This window comes from Diabrotica virgifera, chromosome 6 (assembly GCF_917563875.1).
Source record: "Diabrotica virgifera virgifera chromosome 6, PGI_DIABVI_V3a".
NCBI classification, from domain to species: domain Eukaryota; kingdom Metazoa; phylum Arthropoda; class Insecta; order Coleoptera; family Chrysomelidae; genus Diabrotica; species Diabrotica virgifera.
Genome location: NC_065448.1, coordinates 252,519,733 through 252,540,462, shown reverse-complemented (window position 1 = coordinate 252,540,462; position 20,730 = coordinate 252,519,733). Strand labels below are relative to the sequence as shown.

General features: G+C 33.6%; 1 protein-coding gene across 1 annotated transcript; it reads left to right on the top strand.

Annotated features, from left to right (window-relative positions):
- The first annotated feature begins 2,659 nt into the window (after nt 1-2,659).
- Nucleotides 2,660-17,157, top strand: LOC114338247 (uncharacterized). Its single transcript, XM_028288843.2, has 3 exons — nt 2,660-2,828; nt 7,993-8,430; nt 16,890-17,157. Exons 1-3 carry the CDS (start codon nt 2,801-2,803, stop codon nt 16,928-16,930), a joined length of 507 nt encoding a protein of 168 aa, XP_028144644.1. The 5' UTR covers nt 2,660-2,800; the 3' UTR covers nt 16,931-17,157.
- The last annotated feature ends 3,573 nt before the right edge of the window (nt 17,158-20,730 follow it).

Below are 20,730 nucleotides of genomic sequence, written 5' to 3'. Positions count from 1 at the left end.
TAACTTTAAAACGATTCATTTTGGAACAAAGTCGTATAGGAATAAAACAAAGGTAATTAAATTTTCTATCAGATACCATTGGTTAAAAATGTCTTAATTTAAGACACTTGCTCAAAATAGCAACAAATATAAAATAAGGGGGCAAAACAAGCCAGTCCTTATTCAATGTTTTTCCATCACTTAGGTTACACTTGGAACCTTCTTAATTCGCTTAGAAAATTTTTGTAATGTGCTAAAACCGTCCAGCAAATTTCATTAAAATTGACTTACTAGATTTTGCATAATTTTGCAACCTAAACTTTTTTTTAAATTTAAATTTTTTAAAATCTTGCACAACAAAAACTAGAACATACAAAGATTTGTCAATTTTTTTACATATAAAGAAGCACTCCACCTATCTAATGCACTTTACATAATTGAAATTGGATTATTTAAGCAGCCTCAGCAATGTTTTAAAGTTATAAACAATTTTTTGGCTTATAAACAAATTAGTGCTGTGTCCAGAAGGGGGTGCTACGAGGTCCTTTATTTAGATGGACTTACCCAAGATTTTTATGTATTTTTGACCCGTAGAACACGATTTTTTTTGGGTAACAGTTGATCTGGATGTCGATAAGATTGTTATAAACAAAGAACTTGAGGAATAACATAACATCGATTATTCGCAAAATAAAACATTTTTTGTATTTCTTGGGTAATTCTAAGCAAAAAATGTTCTTACAAGTTTTTTCGTAGGATGCATAGTTTTCGAGATAAACGCGGTAGAACATTCAAAAAATCGAAAAATTGCAATTTTTTAACGAGAATAACTTTTGATTAAAAAATAAAATAGCAATTCTGCTGACAGAATTTGAAAGTTTAAGTCAAATTATACCGGTTTTAATTATTTGCATTGCTAAAATTTAATTTTTTTATTATTAAACAAAGCTATTTGTTTATAAGCCAAAAAATTGTTTGTAATTTTAAAACATTGCTGAGACCCCTTAAATAATCCGATTTTAATTCTGTAAAGTGTATTAGATAGGTAGAGCACCTCTTTATATGTAAAAAAATTAGCCAACTTCTAAATGGTCTACTTTTTGTTCAGAAAGATTTTAAAAAATTTGAACTTTTTTAAAAACATTTATATTGCAAACTTATTATGCAAAATCTGTTAGTTCGATTTTAATGAAATTTAGTAGACCGTTTAAGTAAGTTATAAGAATTTTCTAAGCGAATTACTAAGGTTCTAAGTGCCACCAAAGTGGTTAAGAAACATTGAATACCAACAGGCGTATTTTGCCCCCTTATTTTGTATTTATGGCTATATTGCAGAAAAGATAATACCTTAAGACATTTTTGAGCAGTCGTATATCATACAAAATTCAATTACCTTTATTTTATTTTTCTACGACTTTGTTCCAAAACGAACGGTTTTAAAGTTATAAGCAAAGAAAGCAGAAAAAAATCGATGTTTTTTGAAATATTTTAATTTTTTTATTAATGTTCCGGGCATAGTTGAGAAGGGGCATAAGTCAATTATTATTACTGAAGGTGTCACCTAACTTTATCTGCAAAAATCCGAATGCCACCTCTCACATCCAAAAATACACGTTTTTTTACAGATTATTCCTGGATTATTAATAGATATTGCCGAATAATCCATTATCAAAACTATTGATATCACTCTTTATCGAAGAACATCAAAATGATATTGGTACGTGCCTTTATTTGTCCTGTGTCCAGCTACGGACCAGAAACATGAACAAAGAATTCGGAAAATTGGAAAAAAATTAACGCCTTCGAGATGTGGTGCTTCGGATACCATGGACAAAGACAGAAAAAATCCCTTGGGAAGGATACAGACCGACTCAATCCTTCACAAGATAAGCGTCCGGTTTGTTTTTATAGTATATGTTGCACCCATAAATTAATTTATTAACATCGACCTTCATCCTTCACCATTGACCTATTAACATGTCGCTTCAAAAATTTAATTATCAATTGAAAACCATATAGCATCAAAGTTTTGAACACAAATAGTGGGATGGTTTCAAGTACAAAATAGAAAGTCTCACTGATGATGATCTGATAAGGTCAAAAACGTTCTGGAATGTTATAATCCATTTGGATGATTTTTGATGTTTTTAATAAAACAATATACATACCATCATTTGCCTTTGTGGTTTTTAGTAATTTAAAACGCCACCCTTGGCTAGTGAGCGTTGGCGAGTTGGTTAGGATGTGGAGGGAGGAAAGGGTGGAGATGACAATGCTTTGGGCTTGGACATGGTTTCCCCAGTGAAGGAATACTGGGGAAATCCAAGAGCTCGCGTAGGCAGGTGTGCTATTCCTGAAGTAGATCTATCCCCTGCCAGGATCGCAGAGAAGTATCTATTCACTATTACCATGTGCCTGAAAAGGAAAATCTTTGACCAGTGTGTGTTGCCTGTACTCACTTATGGAGCCGAGACATTAACACTCACAAAAAAGGTAGTGAACAAGATTCGCGTAACTCAGAGAGCTATGATACCATCATACATCATAAGTTTTTATAACTATGGTATACAGTCAACTACTGGGACTTACAATTTTTTTAATTTGTGTAAGAAAAAGTAATCACTAAAAAGAAATAACAAATGATAACCTTCGCAGAAAAGTATTTAGCACTACCACTGATAAGTGGTTTGGCGTGTCTTCGGAAATGGGAATTTTCAAGCTCAACTTAAGAATATAAATATATAAGGAAGATAAGTCGTCAGGTTACTTTTGTTTTTACACAACCTTCAACAATCTCATATCAAAACAAAACTACTGCAAAATGAAATGTTTGTGCATCTTTGTCGTGGGTAAGCATTTTTACTATTTTTTATAGAATTTATATTAGTCTAAGACCCTGGGAAAATGAATATTTTGTTTTTAATTTTGTACAATTTTTTATTGTTTATAAACACAAAATTCATCTTTCGTTATAATTAGACAGAACACCATTTTTTTTGTTTTGTTTGTCGTACTTTAAAAAAATTGTTCGACTTAAAATTCTTTCCTTTCTTTCTTTTTTCTCCCTTTCCTATTACCCTATTAAAATAACTACATATGTATTTTAATTGCCATTACCCAGCTCTTCCTTTTTTTTTCTATATATTTCCTGCTATCATTTTAATTCCTCGAGTGATTTTTGTTTAGCTTTCCGGCCTCCACTTCTTACTGTATCCATTTTTTTCTTGATCTGCCTCTTTTCCTTTTTACAATGTCCTTTGCTTCGTGGATATTTCTTGTAATTCTGTTGGGCTTCATCTTTATCAAATACCCTTAGCAGTTCATTTGTCTCTTTGCTATTTTATTAATTATTGGTTCTTGGTTGGCCACTCTGCTAATAGTCTCCTTACTTAATCTATTTTGTCTTTCCAACTATCCTTCTTAGATGTCTGATCTCCATGCATTTATCATGCTCTTATGTTTTTCCAGGATTGTCTAGTTTTTACTTGCATAGATTCACAGCTTTCTTTTCTTGATGCTTTTCATAATCTCAGTAGTCTTGTTGAGATGTTCTGGTATTGTGGAGTTTCTAATCTTCACCACTAGTTGTGGGCCTTAATCAATTTCATTCAACAAATCGTTAGTTACTCTTATCCCATCTTCTCGCCCACCTCTCCATGACATTTTATTTTACTTTAGTTCTTGTTAAAATTTTTAGTATAAGATTAAAACTAAAATATTTTATATTGTGAAACTATTGCTTCTTCTTAACGTGCCCTATCAAGTCCCCTTGACGTTGGCGATTAACATGGCGAAGCTGTCTCTATCTCGAATTATTCTGAATAGTTGTTCTGTTTTCTTTATTCCTGTCCAGTCCCTGATATTCTTCAACCAAGAGGCCTGCTATCTGCCAATTCCTCTGCGTCCTTCGATTTTACCCATCATAATAAGTTGAAGAATATGATACCGGTCTGCCCTTACTACGTGTCCAAAATAGGCCTTCTTTCTATATTTGATGTTATCAAGCAGCTCGCGGGCAGCATTTGCTCTCTTAAGGCCTGCCACATTTGTCAGCATAGCCGTGCATGGTATTTTCAGTGTACGTCTGTGCAGCCACATTTCCTAAGCCTTCAAACGATTAATGGTGGATATTTTGAATGTCCATACTTCGACACCACACAAGAGGACTGACCAAATGTAACATTTTTTAAACTATTGCTTACTATTTTGTGAAACTACCAATTTTATCATATTTAAACAAAACGAGAAGGAAGAAAAATATATACAATGGAACGTGGATTGTATTTAAATATTTGGGATTTCCTGCTTAATCAATACCAAACATTATCATTTTTGCATTTGCAAATAAAAATCCATTAATAAAATAAACACTAACCACTTACTAAAGCCTAAATTTTATGCACAAAAGTGAAGAGCAATATTAATTTTAATTTTAAATGAAATACATAATCTAGAAGCAGATGACAAACACTAAAAAAAGAGAAAAATCTGAATAAATTACTAATGTTATTAATAACAAAGAGCCACAATTTTACTTTAAAATTAAGTTTATTTGATGTTCAGAGTGCCACTTCGAAAATCTAAAAAATCGAAAAACATCAAATAATCTGAATTTAAAGTAAAATTGTAAAAGCTGGTGATCTGAAAAGTAATCTCCTTTGAACAGAAAAACATATAGACCTGGATCCCGCGTACCAAAAAAAAGCTGATTAATAGCAAGCTGAAACTTTGTTAATAGCTTAACGGCGTCTAGTCGGACAAACTTTGATATATGGGAACATTGGAACAGGGAAAGTTTTAATTGTGGAACAGGTTAAAAATTTGGAACATCAGACTACGAAAACCTTCCATGTATTTTGTCGGACAGATCTTCCAATTGATTCGTTACCATTTCATTAAACTCTCATGCAAAAATCAGACTGGTGCTTATCACCAACTGGGCATTTCAATGAGTTCAACACGAAGAACATGGCAAGTGACAGGAATTATATTTGTGATAAATAGCAGTCGGATTTTTGCATGAGAGTATAATGAAACGGTAACAAATTAATTAGAAGTTTTGTCCGAAAAAATACTTAGGGCGTTTTCGTAGTTCTAAATTTTTAAACTGTTCCACAATTAAAACTTCCCCTGTTCCAGTGTTCCCGTACATCAAAGTTTGTCCGACTAGACACCGTTAAGCTATAAACAAATTTTCAGCTTTCTATTAATCAACTTTTTTTGGTACGCGGGATCCAGGAATAATACTTTTCCAGAAAATTCTTTTATTTTTTTATGTAGATTCCTTTAAGTTCAATACAACGATTCTAGCATTTTACCTTTCTATGCCGTAAGAATAGGTAATTAAAATCTGGATGTTCTGCAAAATAGGCGGTTATTTTGTCAGTTATGTCTTCGCATCGCTTCAGATTTGAATACACATAATATCGAAGGGTGTCAAATCAGGAAAAAGGGCCGGATGTGCCAAAAATTCCAAACCAACTTATGAATTTTTGCCATTGTCATAATATAGCTAAAACATTGTATATTTGATCTTCTTATAGCTTTCCGGTTTAACAAACAAAAATCTGCAAAACTTTCTAACAACGAAAACCTGTCTAGAATTACATGGGAATATTTGAAACTATTTTAAGAAATACGATCATTAATCAAAATAAGTTTTTTAAAAATATTGATTAAATTGCCGGCAAATCTTATGCAATTGTTTGTCCATGAACTTGATATTCTTTGTTAGAATGTCGACATGTTCCAAGAGAGCAATTTCGACTACAATGATCATTCATTCATTTACTGCTTTAAAAAACTTTTTAACAATAATTAGATATATAAATTATAGTTAATTTCGGTAAATCACCAACCTTGAATATTCGTCAAAATATGAAAGAAATACATGCTTTGTATTCAAATAAATTGTAAGGCGTCATAAAATCTAAGAAATAAACGTAATAAACAAAAAAAATAACAAAAGGTATTATTTAGATAATTTTAAGATTGTTAGTTAGTCGTAGCAGATAAAAATATACAAAGCAATAAAAAATTAAGTAATTCGCGTTTGGAAAACCAACACGAAAATCTAAAATAATATTAAAAGGATAATAAATAATGTAAAAACCGATAACCAACTATATTGAGAATATTGTAATAAGCTGAAAGTTGTCAGTTGTCACTTACAGTCCATAATGTCAGGATCTGCCCTCTGGACGAGCAACCCAAGTGTTGTGTGGGGAGTCATGTGCTACCTGATGTTAAATTTAGGATTATTTTAAACTTCACATTCAATTTAATATAAACATGTAGACTTTCTCTAATAATTATATTGTACTACATGTACAAGTACCAAAACAACAAAATGGAAGTTAGAATGGAGGACAACTTACAGAACCTATAGACATAGTCAATGAAATAAAAGCGTAGGACTCATTGAGTCCTACGCTCTTAAAAATCATGGGTGAAATCATCAAAAGCGTCAACACAGGAAGAAGATACATAATGGGAAACAAAGAAGTAGTCTGTTACGGAGACGACGCAATACTGATGGCCCAAGATGAAGATAGTCTGCAAAGTTTAATCCACAGATTTAACATGAGAACAAAAGAATTCAATATGACAATTTCATCCCAGAAAACTAAAACAATAGTAATCAGTGAAGAACCAATCAGACGCAAAATAGAAATTGAGGGTATCAGTATTGAACAAGTAATGGAAATAAAATACCTTGGAATTGCACTGTCAAGCTACGGAGACCTGGACAAAGAAGTGAGAAATCAAATACAAAAAGCAAATATACTGGTGGACATCTTAATAACACTATACGGCGGAACAGACATATTCATATTAACACTGAGATGAAGTCAAGAATTTATAAAGCCAGTGTAAGATATATCAGCACATATGCATCAGAAACAAGACCCGATACAGCCACAATACAAAGACTACTGGAAACTGCAGGGATGAGAGTACTGAGAAGAATTACAGGAAATAAGCTGATAGATCGAAAGAGGAGTGACATTAGAAGGCAATGTAAAGTACAGTGTATAAACGAATGGACACTAAATAGAAAAGAACAATGAAATAACCACCTAAGTATAATGGGGAAACATGTGTGATCAAAATAGCGAGAGATAAATCACCAATCGGTAGAATAATTGCTTTTAAAGAGGAAGGAGAAGAACATATTGTTCAACATTTAAAGGGATTTCACTCCTATATTTTGGTGACTAAGGGTAAAAACAGAAAAAGTGGGTCGCGGTGGAGGTGGATGTGGAGGTCGCGGTCGATGTCGATATCCATGTAAAACAAACACATTGTAGTGAATGGAAGAGAACAGAGCAGGTAAGTCGCGGTGAAGGTTTAGCGCGATGCCATCCAGGAGGTTTACATCGATGCTTTTGAAAATAAAATGAGTTTGTTTTACACGGATGTCTACTGCGCGGCCTACAAGGATGCTTCCCTGTGATTGGTCCGTTCGAAGCCAAGTTGTCATTACCTGCGCTATCTGTGTTGATACTTTTAATATAATCCCTTTTTTGTATTCAGTTTATTTTTAAATTTCTACAGTAATTAAATTCAGTATTTTTTTTAAATATGAAGGAGAATCTGATTATTTACATGACATTTCATCACTATTATCACTTGACTGACACAACATCGCAAAAGCACAGTTTTTTTGTCATTCAAATTTCATTAAACTACTTCGCTTGATAGTGGTTCTAACTCGACTGACAGCGCAGGTGACCTCCTCGCTATGTGCTGTCGACATTGACCGCGACTTAACTAGTAGCATCCACCGCGACCTACACCTCCACCTCGACCCACTTGTTCTATTCTTACCTTTAATCATGTTAAAAACTTGTTAGCAGCACTGACGATGACCTTTTTAGTTCGAAAACGTTCTGTGATGTAGCCCTTTAAAGGAATTTTTAAACAAATTATACCATTTATAAAGGATTTTAACGATGTTTTTGTAATTAAATTTTGTTTATATAAAAATGTCTACATTTTCATTATTTTCAGCAATCGCCGTTTTGGGTGTAAGTTGCTTACCTTCGAGACAACGACGCCAGTTCGATTGGGCAGAGTGGGAAACTAACGCCAATCAGGTTAGAAATAGGAATATAAACAGAAATATAAGACAATCATGGAATCAACAAGGAGGAAGACAAATTCCAACAAATTCATGGAATCCAAATGGTCCCGACTTCTCAGATCCAGATTTCAATCAAGATCCAAATGTAAACATCCAAATACCAAGTATCCAGATACCTAATAACCAACTCCCTGTCGATAATGGTGTTACTCCAGATGGATCCACTACTACTACAGCCTCGCCAGCTTATACAAGATGCTTCGCGAACTGCCGAACTACCAGTGAATACAACCCTGTTTGTGGTACTGATGGAAATAACTATGACAACCCTCAGAGACTTAATTGTGCCAGAAGTTGTGGAAGAAGTAAGTAATAGCTTATAAATAACTTGTTTGTATATATATCTACGGGAGTTATACAGCCTCTGTCGCATCCCGCATTTCGATCTCCAATTTTTTCGAAGAAGAAGACCAGCATTCCTCCTCATTTATGGCTCTATCTATCATTATTCCCCTGATTCCTTCTTTCCATTCCAGTGCTGGTCTTCCTCTCCTTCTTCTATTCCATTGAACATAGATTAAGGCCTGTTTTGGCCATCGGTCATCATTCATTCGCATTACATGCCCAGCCATAAAAGTTGTTTAGATTCTATTGTATCTACGGTATTCTTCCTGTTCTTCTTCCTATTTCTTCATTTGGGATGTGATTAAGTCTAGATGTCCAACACGCTCTTCGTAGATAGTCCATTTCTACTACTTTCAGTTTTTTCTTCTCTTTCATCGTCATTTGGCAACATTTAGATCCATACGATCCGTATATCCTGAGAAGAATTGAGTACGAAAGCAATAAAGTTGGTCTGAAAATCAATAAAGCTAAGACAAAAATAATGGTGGTCGACAGTTTCGACACTATTCAACTGACTAACATGTTACAAGAATACCAGATCGTAAACAGCTTTGTCTATCACGGGTCTATATAACTGACGATGGTAACTGTGAAGCAGAAATTCGTAGACGTATTTGTATGGCAAAAATGCGATGAGTCGCCTAATTAAATTTGGAAAGACAGATCTATCTCTCAAAATTATATCAAGATGAAACTAGTGAATGCCCTTGTATTCTCAATATTTCTATACGGGGAAGAGACTTGGACTCTTCGCGCAGGTGAGCACCAAAAAATTGATGCTTTTGAGATGTGGTGCTGGAGAAGAATGCTGCGCATAAATTGGACAGCTCATAGTACAAACGTTTCCATTCTAAACCAACTCGTGATTAAAAAAAGGCTGTCTACAATATATCTGCTTATTTCTGGAAACGTTCCGGGGAGAAGAGCAAGAGGACGATCACCAACTAGTTGGTCCGACCAAATAAAGCATTCAGCTGGAAACTCATTATGTGAAGGTCTTAGAGCAGCTGAAGATAGAGACCAATGGAAAAAAATTGTTAGGAATATTGGAAGAAATCACGATCCTCAGCAATGGGGAAACGACAAAAGAGAGAGAGAGAGAGAGAGAGAGAGAGAGAGAGAGAGAGAGAGAGAGAGAGAGAGAGAGAGAGAGAGAGAGAGATCCGTGCGTCAAATTTAGTTCTACAACGGACTTGTAGATTGTCATTTTTTGTTCGTAAACTAATTTTGGGAGACCAAAGTATCGAGTTTAGTGTTTGTACCATATTTCGGTCCTGTTGTATTTTCTGCTTGATGTCCCGTTTCAATGTTCTTTCATCCGCTATCATTGTCCCTACGTATATATTTAAATTAAGCGCATGTTTTTATATTTGTAATCGAGAGTTGTTCCACTTCCTGAAGTGGAATTGGGCAGGACATGTAGCCAGAATGAAGGACGGGAGGTGGACCCAAAAAATTACAGTGTGGAGACCAAGAGCAGACAGAAGAAATAGAGGTAGACCACCTACACAATGGACAGACGACGTCAAAAGAATTGCTGAGAATTGGTTACAGGAAGCCCAAGATCGACAAAACTGGAAGAAATTAGGGGAGGTCTATGTTCAACTTTGGATGCAGAAGGCTGGATGATGAATCGAGAGTTGTGGGTCTCTTTCTGTGTCCTTTATTCTAAGATTTATTTATTTATTCATCTTGATTTTGAGTCCCCAATTTTAGTATTCTTCGGTTAACTTTCGAATCATATATTCCATGTCTTCCTCATCGTTTGCCATAATAACTGTAATTTTTACATTTCTTTTTGTCTCCTTTTTGTGGATGGCAAATCAATCAATGACGCAATTCCTAACCAAAAATTTGTTGTACAGTAACAAAAATGCGGTTTATCATATTAGTAATTTTGAAGGAAATTATAAGAAGTATAGTCACTAACCAATTAGCCACAAAATGGCTGGACCACAATATGCAGGAAGTTTTAGATTTTCGACTGTAATAAATTATTGAAATAAAAATATCAACGGAAGAGGTAAATTACCTTTTTTCGATGACACTTTGATCATTTGTGTGGTGGAAGTCTGATTCATTTGAATTTGGTCACGTAATAGTTCAGAGAAGTAAGGAAAAAAATATCCTGTTGGTGACACAACCCCCTCCAGGCCGAAACCAAATTTTTTGAGTAGTATGAACATCTATATTAATAACCTTTATGTTTCCTGCAGCCGATGTTGATGATATACATAGTTATAAAAAGATGAAGATCAAAAAACGGCAAATTTTCGCTTTTTTCGTCTATTACTAAGCATTTTAAATAAATTTGAGAATAAGAAACTCATAAATCGTATAAAAAACTTCAAGATGGCATTCGCTGAATATGTCTATCCTTATTGGTTGCTTAGAAAATTGCAAAATAAATCTTTGAGTTTTTATAAATATTCATAACTTATGTAAAAATTAACTTAGAACCTTCTTATTACACGAAATGCTGAGACTTCTGGTGCTTAAATCATACCCTAAATTTCAAAACAATTGGTCAAATAGTTTAAAAATTATTTAATTTGTTTATCCCAAATTAATTTTTTTTGCAACACTATAAGTCAGAAAATGATGAAGTTACAGTAATACTTTGGATAGTTTATGAAAGAAGAAGATTTACACTATTCATTTAATTAAAAGAAATGACTAAAAATAATTCTAAATATTGCAAAATTATTTTGCAAGAACATGTGAATTCAAAAAAGGGGGGGGGGCTAATTTTGTCCCTAATTGTCCTAGGACAATTATTTTTCTTTCTAAATGTGTATAAAAATTCAGTCTTTATAAATATGAAAAAATAATTTTTCTGGGTAACGGTTAAAAAGTTATTCTAATTGTTTATAAGTAAGCAAAAAATCGACATGTTTTTGCAAAATAATTTTACACTGTTTAAAATTACTTTTTGTCATTTTTTTTTAATTAAGTTAATGGTATAAATGTTCTTCTTTCATAAACTGTCCGAAGTATTACGGTAACCTCATAATTTTTTGACTTACAGTGTTGCAAAAAAATGAATTTGGGATAAACAAATTAAATAACTTTTAAACTATTTTACCAATTACTTTGAAATTTAGGGCATAATTTAATCACTAGAAGTCTCAGCATTCCGTGTAATAAGAAGACTCAAGTTAATTTTTACATAAGTTATGAACATTTATAAAATCTCAAAATTTATGATTTATTTTGCAATTTTCTAAGCAACCAATAAGGATAGACATATTCAGCGAACGCCATATTGAAGTTTTTTACACGATTTATAAGTTTCTTACTCTCAAAGGACATCGCACACATTTTATGGAAAATATAATGTCACTCAAATTCAATAAAATTTATACGAATAGATTCGTTTTAAATTAACGGTCAAATCTTATCATTGCGCCAACTCCATATTTTCAATAATAAGAGCAGAAATTGATATAAATAAATCTGAAATCAAATGGATACGTACATAAGTTAGAGAGAGAAAAAATATTTTATAATACCCAAATTGTCGGTACTCCATAAATCAGCGGATTAGTTTCACTAATCCGCTTAGGCCCAGCGGGGTTTAAGCTCTTTTGAATGGCACCCAGAGCAATAGTGATTGTAACTGACAGTTTTACTGACTCCAAAAATGTGATTTCGATAAACTTTAATTGCAATTTGCGCCGTAATTAATCATAATTAAGAGTTGGCGCAATGATAAGATTTGACCGTTAATTTAAAACGAATCTATTCGTAAAAATTTTATTGAATTTGAGTGACATTATATTTTCCATAAGATGTGTGCGATGTCCTATGTTTAGAATGCTCCACTTTTTTGTAATAGACGAAAAAAGCGAAAATTTACCGTTTTTGATCTTCATTTGTTTATAACTATGTATATCATCAAAATCGGCTGCAGGAAACATAGGTTATTAATATAGATGTCCATACTACTCAAAAAATTTAGTTTCGGCCTGGAGGGGGATGTGTCACGAGAAAAATCTTATTTCTCTGGACATAACGTTCCTCCGCCGTTTTCCGTCTTCCAATCGCCACTTCACTCGGTCGTTCCATAAATCCTCTTCTATGTTTCTTTTTCTCAGCTCTTTGTCTATTCCTTCACTCCAACTTTTTCTCGGTCTACCTCGCTTTATCTTTCCTTCTGGTTGATATTTTAATATTTCTTTTGGTATTCGTTGTTTATCCATTCTTTGTATATGTCCGAACCAGATAAGTTGTTTTGTTGTTAGGTCATCCGTGATTGTTCGTTTGATTCCCATTATTTCTTCAATGCGTTCGTTGGTAATCCTTACTCTTCTAGATCTTCCTGCTGCTCTTCTCCAAAAATCCATTTCCGTTGCTCTCAGCGTTTCCAGTGTTCTTCACTTTCTAGAAAAAGCATTCTTCACCATTGTTCTCTTTGCCTTTATAGGGCTTCACTAATTACAAGTATTATTATGTAGACCGATGACCTTAGTAATCCAGGGCGCATCTGTTTTGAGATGGACGTTGAGAGGTGACTCATATTTTTTGCAGAAATTGCTTGAAATTAACTTATATAATAATAATTGAGTTCGGAACATTGATTAAATATTCAAAATGTCAAAAAATGAAGGAAAAACTCGATTTTTTCTTCGTTTTTTGATTATAACTTTAAAACTATTCACTTCCGAGAAAAGTTGCTTTGACATGAAAGTTGCGTGATTAAATTTCCTACAATATAGGATTAGTTAAAAATTTTAAAAATTGTCACCCTTGTTGCAAAATAGCAATAATTGCAAAAAAAAACATAAAAAACAAGTATTCGCATTTTACGTTTTTCAATCATTTATGCTACACTTAGGACCTTTATATTATACCCAGAAAAACTTTATGATATTGTTAAATAACTCTGATTTTCCAAAATTAATTTTGCAATCCAGCTATCGCAAAAAAAATTAATTTCTTCAAAATGTTGCAGTACTGAAAATAAAGCAGATAGCAAGTTGAATTTTTTTACATATATAGAAGAATACTGTACCATTCATTTGCAATTTGCAAAATTAAAATCGGTTAACTACCACGGCGTCAAGAATTTTTTTAAATAAACATTAATTGTTGGTGCTACGCGCAGGTTTGATTCACACCAGTTGATTTCCACCAAAATGTCTTCCAATCTTTATCTAATATATTATTTTCTTACTCTATATTTTGTTGTATTTTAATATTTTAATTCCACAAAAATCAAACTAATTTGATTATTGTTTGTGAATTAAGTATTTTCTATGGGAAATAAGCCACAATTTTACTAAAAAATGAATTTATTAACGTTTCGAAAACCCAAATCGGGTTTCGTTGTCAAAATACAAAATACTATTGAGTATTTTTAGTAAAATTGTGGCTTATTTCCCATAGAAAATACTTAATTATAAAAATGCCACAAGGAAATAGCTTCAGAACAACATTGTTTGTGAAATATTGTTTAAACAATTGCATATGTTTAAAAATAATAAACTTTTATTCTCTAAGTTAAAATATGTGAACAATGAAAGTTTTTGCTAAAAAACTGTAATTTCAAAGGACAGAGTATATGTTTTTATTTTCCAATAAACAAATTTATTTATTTATATCGAAATGTACTAAAAATTAAAATTTATCAATCATTATCAAAGGTCATTGGAATACCCAATCAGAGCAAACGTATCCGCTGTCCTGCGAGTAGCACCAAAAATTAATGTTAATTTAAAAAAATTCCTGACGCCGTGGTAGTTAATTTTGCAAATTGCAAATGTAAGATACAGTATTCTTCTATAAGAAAAAAATATTCAACTTGCTGTCTGCTTTATTTTCAGTCCTGCAACATTTTGAAAAAATGAATTTTTTTGCGAGAGCTGGATTGCAAAATTTATTTTGCAAAATATATTAAACCGATATTACTGAAATTTACAGTATTGTTTTACTATATCATAAAGTTTTTCTGCGTGAAACATGAATGTCCTAAGTGTAGCATAAATGGTTGAGAAACGTAAAATGCGAATACTTGTTTTTTTGATGGTTTTTCTCGCAATTATTGCTATTTTGCAACAAGGGTGACAATTTTTAAAATTTTTAACTAATCCTATATTATAGGAAATTTAATTATGCAACTTTTATGTCAGTGCAACTTTTCTCTGAAATGAATACTTTTAAAGGTATAATCAAAAAACGAAAAAAAAAATCGAATTTCTCCTTCATTTTTTGACATTTTGATTATTTAAACAATGTTCCGGACCTTTTTGAGTGGGAGGATATTATTATATGAGTTATTTTTAAGCAAGTTCTGCAAAAAAATATGAGTCACCTCTGAACATCCAAATGTACTAATATTTTTATAGATGCGCCCTGGTCTATAGGTAGAGTAGATGTCACACAATGTTCCGTCAGTTCTTTTAATCCATTTAACGCTGTGGATTAGTTTGCATACGTATATCCTTTAGACTATTTTTCTAAGATTATATTTTGGCTTTATCTATCTTTTCCACTCTCTCCGGTTGTAAATCTTTTCTCTCCAGTTTTTGATATATCTTCTACGAGTAGTAGTTGATCTTTCCATCTTATTTTTGATTTGTTGTGTTTATTACTAGTTTCCAGTTCGTTATCCTCCTAATTAGTGCGTCTTCTTCTCTTCTTTGTATATGCCCAACCCATCTCAGCCTTTGTGGTTTGATAAATTTGACTATATCCCCATATTTACTGCTTCATGGTTTATCAGTCTTCTATATCTCTTTGTTCTGTCTTTATTGGGCCGTGTATTCTTCTACTAACTTTACTTTCAATTATTCTTAGGTTTTCTTTATCTTCTGTCGTAAGACACGTGCGAAAAAGATAAAGAGATGTTGTGTTGAACCAGTTTCTAAGGTTCTTTAATCAGGATGTTCTTCTTCTCCCTGGACTTCGCTCTTCAAATATTTTTCCTTGCAGGATGGATTGTAGAAGGGCATATCTGGATTCATTCCGCTTAATGTTTTCACTCCAACTTTCGAGATTTGATGATGGTTAGTCTTCTTCATTCTTCTGAGGACCTCTTCATTAATGACCCGGTCAGTCCACTGGATTTTAAATATTATCCGATACAGTTAAGCCGCCTTTACACGATGACAATTGGCGAGACAATTGTCAGAAGACAACTGACTGCCATGAAATTATTGTCTTCGTCTAAACCAGGGGTTCTCAATCTGTGGTACATGTACCACTGGTGGTACATTTCATTAGGTGGGGTGGTACACAAAACGCAAAACCACTGCCAAAATTCAGCATATTTGTAGTTAATTAGATTATCTACCTCCATAGATCTTCAGTTAGGTGGTACCAAAAATAATTATAAGAATTTTGGTGGTACATGGCTCAAAAACATTGAAAACCACTGGTCTAAACACTTCAGGCCAATTGCCTTGCCAACTGCCCTCACAATTGGCCCAAAATTCAGTTGTCTCCGGGAGTAGACTGAGGACCATGAGCTGCGCCCAGTGAGCCCCCCCCCCCCCCCCACCACTCGAAATCTCGAACGGTGTAGGCCAGTAGTGCTGTCTTGTTTTTTTTGACAGTTACCTCTAGTTCTCTTATGTCTGTCAAAACATACACGTGATTTGTGTTATTTGTGTTACGTCTACTGCCATGGCAATAGTTAGCCCCGTATAAACATCTTCTCGTTCAACTGGACTGACCTCCGAGAATCCGCAACCACGTGATGACAATTGTCCAATGACAATTGGCATGTCACGTCCAGTTGACGACTCCAGTTGAACGAGAAGATGTTTATACGGGGCCAACTATTGCCATGGCAGTAGACAGCTAAAACATGGCCGACTGCTCAAACATCTGTTGAGAACTAGAGGGAACTGGCAAAAAAACAAGACAGTACTACTGGTCTACACCGTTCACACGGCGCCAATTGTTGCGACAATTGAGATTTCGAGTAGAGAGGGGGCTCACTGGGCGCAGCTCATTGTCCTCAGTTTACTCCCGGAGACAACTGAATTTTAGGCCAATTGTGAGGGCAGTTGACAAGGCAATTGGTCTGAAGTGTTTAGACGAAGACAATAATTTTATGCCAGTCAGTTGTCTTCTGACAATTGTCTCGCCAGTTTTTATCGTGTAAACGCAGCTTTATATCTGAAAGGCTTCCAATTGTCTGCACCTTAGACAAGGCTTTGTCTAAGGTCTGCACATATCTTTTATGCCAAGAGAGAGGTTGTGGCTCTTGGAGAAGGCCGGTTGAAGGTGGATCTAGCTTTTCCAATGCGTTATCTCTTGGTTGTTGGTCTATTCTTTATTATTCTGCCTCTTGGATGCAATTTGTGATTTGTGCGATCTTATTATACCGAAAGCATAAGTGATCATCGTGTTGAAATCTGACAAACTTCTCCTGAAAATGTTGCTTATAATAACACTCTTTACTTTATTTCAGATGTACAACTACGAAGAGGAGGAACCTGTCAACCGTTGTAAGGATCAAACTCCACGAATGAATAATTTTCAGGACTGATTATATTTATTATATTTATTCCATAACAATTTTACCCCATTGACCTTCTAGATGATTTTGCTTAAATTAGTGTCAATAATGATGTGATATTTATTTAAAAAAGAATAGTTAATTTATTTATGACGCTTTTTTGACACAGCTTAAAACGCTTATTCGTTAGTAATTATGTAATAAATGATGTTAAATAAAATACTTTTTTAATAAACAACCTTCTATTCAACTTGAATCTCATGGGAAATTAAATAATACCTACTTATATCTCTTATATTGTATTTAAGTTGGATATATGTTTTAAACAAGTTATATACCCAGTTTATAAAAAGTATTTCAATATAATAATTATTTATGAAACAGTTTGTGAAGTATGCTTTTTGCGAACGCACACGATGTTTAGAGCACGAGCGACAGCGGCGCGAGTGCTATATATCGCGTAAGTTCCCAAAAGGTACTTCACGCACAGTTTCATACAATATTTTATCTACGATAAACAAATAAAAAACTGTAACTCTTCGTCACTGGAATTCAGGTCTATTCTACAATTTTGAGAACTTTGACATTTGAAAATTCTAACTACTTTCAAACCACAAAACTGTCAAAATTTTTATTGTAGTTTATTGCTCACATGTCATCACCATGACAACGCGAAAGTTAAGGATATTTGATTATATGAAAGTGTGCCAAAAAACAGTGCGAAAAAGTAAATCCCATTTAAAATACATTGTTACTTCACGCACTGCTATCTGTAATGACAGTTTTCACAAACTAAAAACTTATACATAATATGAGATAGAGTAGAGAGTAGATAAATATAATTTAAACATGTATGGCTTTATTAATCTAATACTAGAAAATAGTGTCAATTGGAAATATAGCTAAAACATTATTTGACTCTTTTAGAGATGAGGCAGAAGCTTAGGCAACCAATTCATAAATGAATGGGTCTAGTTTGCACGCCCAACGTAGCACCCCACGTTGGGCGCCCCTGTGTAGCAGTCAAACTACCATAGAAAGTTGGGGATTTAATGTTTAACAATAAAACTCCAACTAACTATGGGAGCCGATTGTTAAAGCTTCGCCTATCTTAGTCACACTCAGTGTAAGTTCATGTCAGCTTAGAACTAAGATAAAGAATGGTAAAGTGCTATGTTTGGTCTGTACTTTTGTATGGTGCAGAAGTGTAGACACTAAAAGTATTGATCATGAACAGAATTGAAACATTGGAAATGTGGATTCATAGACAGATGCTTAAGATACCTTGGACAGGAAGAAAAACTAATAAGGAAGTACTAAGGAGGATCAACAAAGTTAGAGAACTTCTAAAGACTGGTAAAGACCGGAAAAGTCTTATCTGGGACATATAGTGAGAAGAAATCGATATAGACTACAACTGGTCCTTAAATGCAAAATAAAGGGCACTTATAGAGAGGTAACTGGATGGAGTTACTACATGTGTTTCACACTATAACCTTGTAATATTTACCATATTCCATAAAATTCACCTGTCGATAAAAAATATATTCAACAATATTAATATTTAACACGATCTAGTTTTAAAAATGAGCCTGGCACATGATTACTCCCAATAAAACAATTATTTTAAAACGATTTGTTAAATATTTTTAATCATTTCCTTTTCACGTTATGGCATCCAAAAACAATCCAGTCACTAAAGGTAGCCACACATACACAGAGTTTTTCTTTTAGGTCCTTTTCGAGTTCAAAAAAGGGAAAAGCCTCCAGTCCAGAAATAACAATGTCGAAATACAGACAACGAAAGCAAAAGCCCAGACAACAGCACTATTCAATAAGACATATGACACAGGTAAAATACTATCAGACCGGCTGAAATTAACATTCGTAACATTACCAAAATGAGAAAATTATAGAAAAACCGCACGGGAACTACAAAATATAAAAAAATGCGGTTCGTCATATAGACCAGGGCTCATCTGTAAAAATATTAGCACATTTGGACGTTGAGAGAGGACTCAAATTTTTTTGCAGAAATTGCTTGAAAATAAATCAAATAATAATATTTGAGTTATCCTCCCTCTCAAAAAGGTCCGGAACATTGTTTAAATAATCAAAATATCAAAAAATGAAGGAAAATTCCGATTTTTTTTCTTCGTTTTTTGATTATAACTTATTATCTCGCTATGTCTGTATCAGGTCTGATTAGTGTGTGTCCCATCCAACTCCATTTCCTTTTGCATATTGTCTTAGATATAGGTTCCTGGTTAGTTCTTGTCCATAACTCTTGGTTTGATATGCGGTTTGGTCAGTAAATGTTAAGAATCTTCCTTAGACATTTATTTATAAACACTTGCATCTGTCCGAAACATTTTCTTTACACTCAAGTTTCTGCTCCGTATAACACAGTCTTCACGTTGCTGTTGAATAATCTTATCTTGGTTTTTCTTGTCATCTGACGTGAAGATCACATTTTCTTTAGCATATTGAATGCGTTTTGAGCTATTCCTATTCTCCAGTGGCATTCCCATTTCTCTTGGTGTATAAATTTTCATCATCTTAGTTTTTCTGACGTTTATGTTGTCCGACCTTCTTTCCTGCCTCTGCTCCTTTTTGAGTTTTGCGTTGCATGTGTTGTCTTTTTTCTGTTAAAAGGCATATGTCATCTGCAAATTCCAAGTCTTCAAGTTGGTTAAAAACATTCCATCTTATTCCAGTCTTATTACTAGTAGCCTTAGACATGATCCAATCGATTATTATCAGGAATAAGGTCTGAGAGAGCACACAGCCTTGCCTTACTCCTGTACCAATATCTATTTGTTCTGCTAACTTGCCTTCGTGGACTATGCGTGCTGTGGACCCTTCGTAGAACAGTTTTATAATTCTGATATACATACTTGGGAGGCATTCCGTATTTCTCTAGCAATTTCCATAAGGCTTTGCGATCTACACGATCAGGTAACTTCCATAAAATATTTGGGAGCAAGTGTCAATAGCCAGTGTAATCCAAAAAAGAAATTCTATCAAGAATCGAACAAGCGAGTAGAACACTCATGCACATTTTTTTCAAGAGTCCAGGACACTGGACTCAGAAGCAGAAAAAGGATAGATTCTTTTGAGATTCAGATAGATGCTGAAAATTCCATGGGTACAAAAAGTAACAAACAATGAGGTACTTCGGTAGAAAGATGCCACAACTCGCGGCTGAAAGACCTGAGAAGATGGTTTCTTTCGTGCATCAGTTTTCGAAGCTACAATTGCCATTTGGATTGCAGCCTTCAAAGGAAAAGAAGAAGAAGCAGAAGAAGAAGAAGAAGAAGAAGAAGCAAAATAATAATCTCAAGACAATTTTTTTAATGAAAGATTTTGCGCAAGATGGGAAATTGTAAGAAAATATACGTCTTTTCCAATAAATATTCTCGCTACGTGTGTGGTTACCATAAAGTAATAGTAGTCTATAAACGTCGGCGACGTCGTAGATTTTCACTACACGTTCGTTTTTATCCGTATCTACCTATTTTGTTTCAATATAACAGTTTATCATTTCTAGGTCATCATATGAATTTCCTTTGCCTTTTTTAAATCTCTCCCCATAAGAATCGCGTGTTAAGGCCTCCAATTTTGTTTACACCATTTGCCAAAAATATTACACAAAACTGTATATTATATGGGTGAACTTGCACATTATATTGAAATTTTTATTCGTTTAGTTACACCAAATAAAAGATTTAATAAATTCGGTTCTTATCACTTTTTAACAGTTTTATATCATTTAAACTAAGTTTATCTTAAA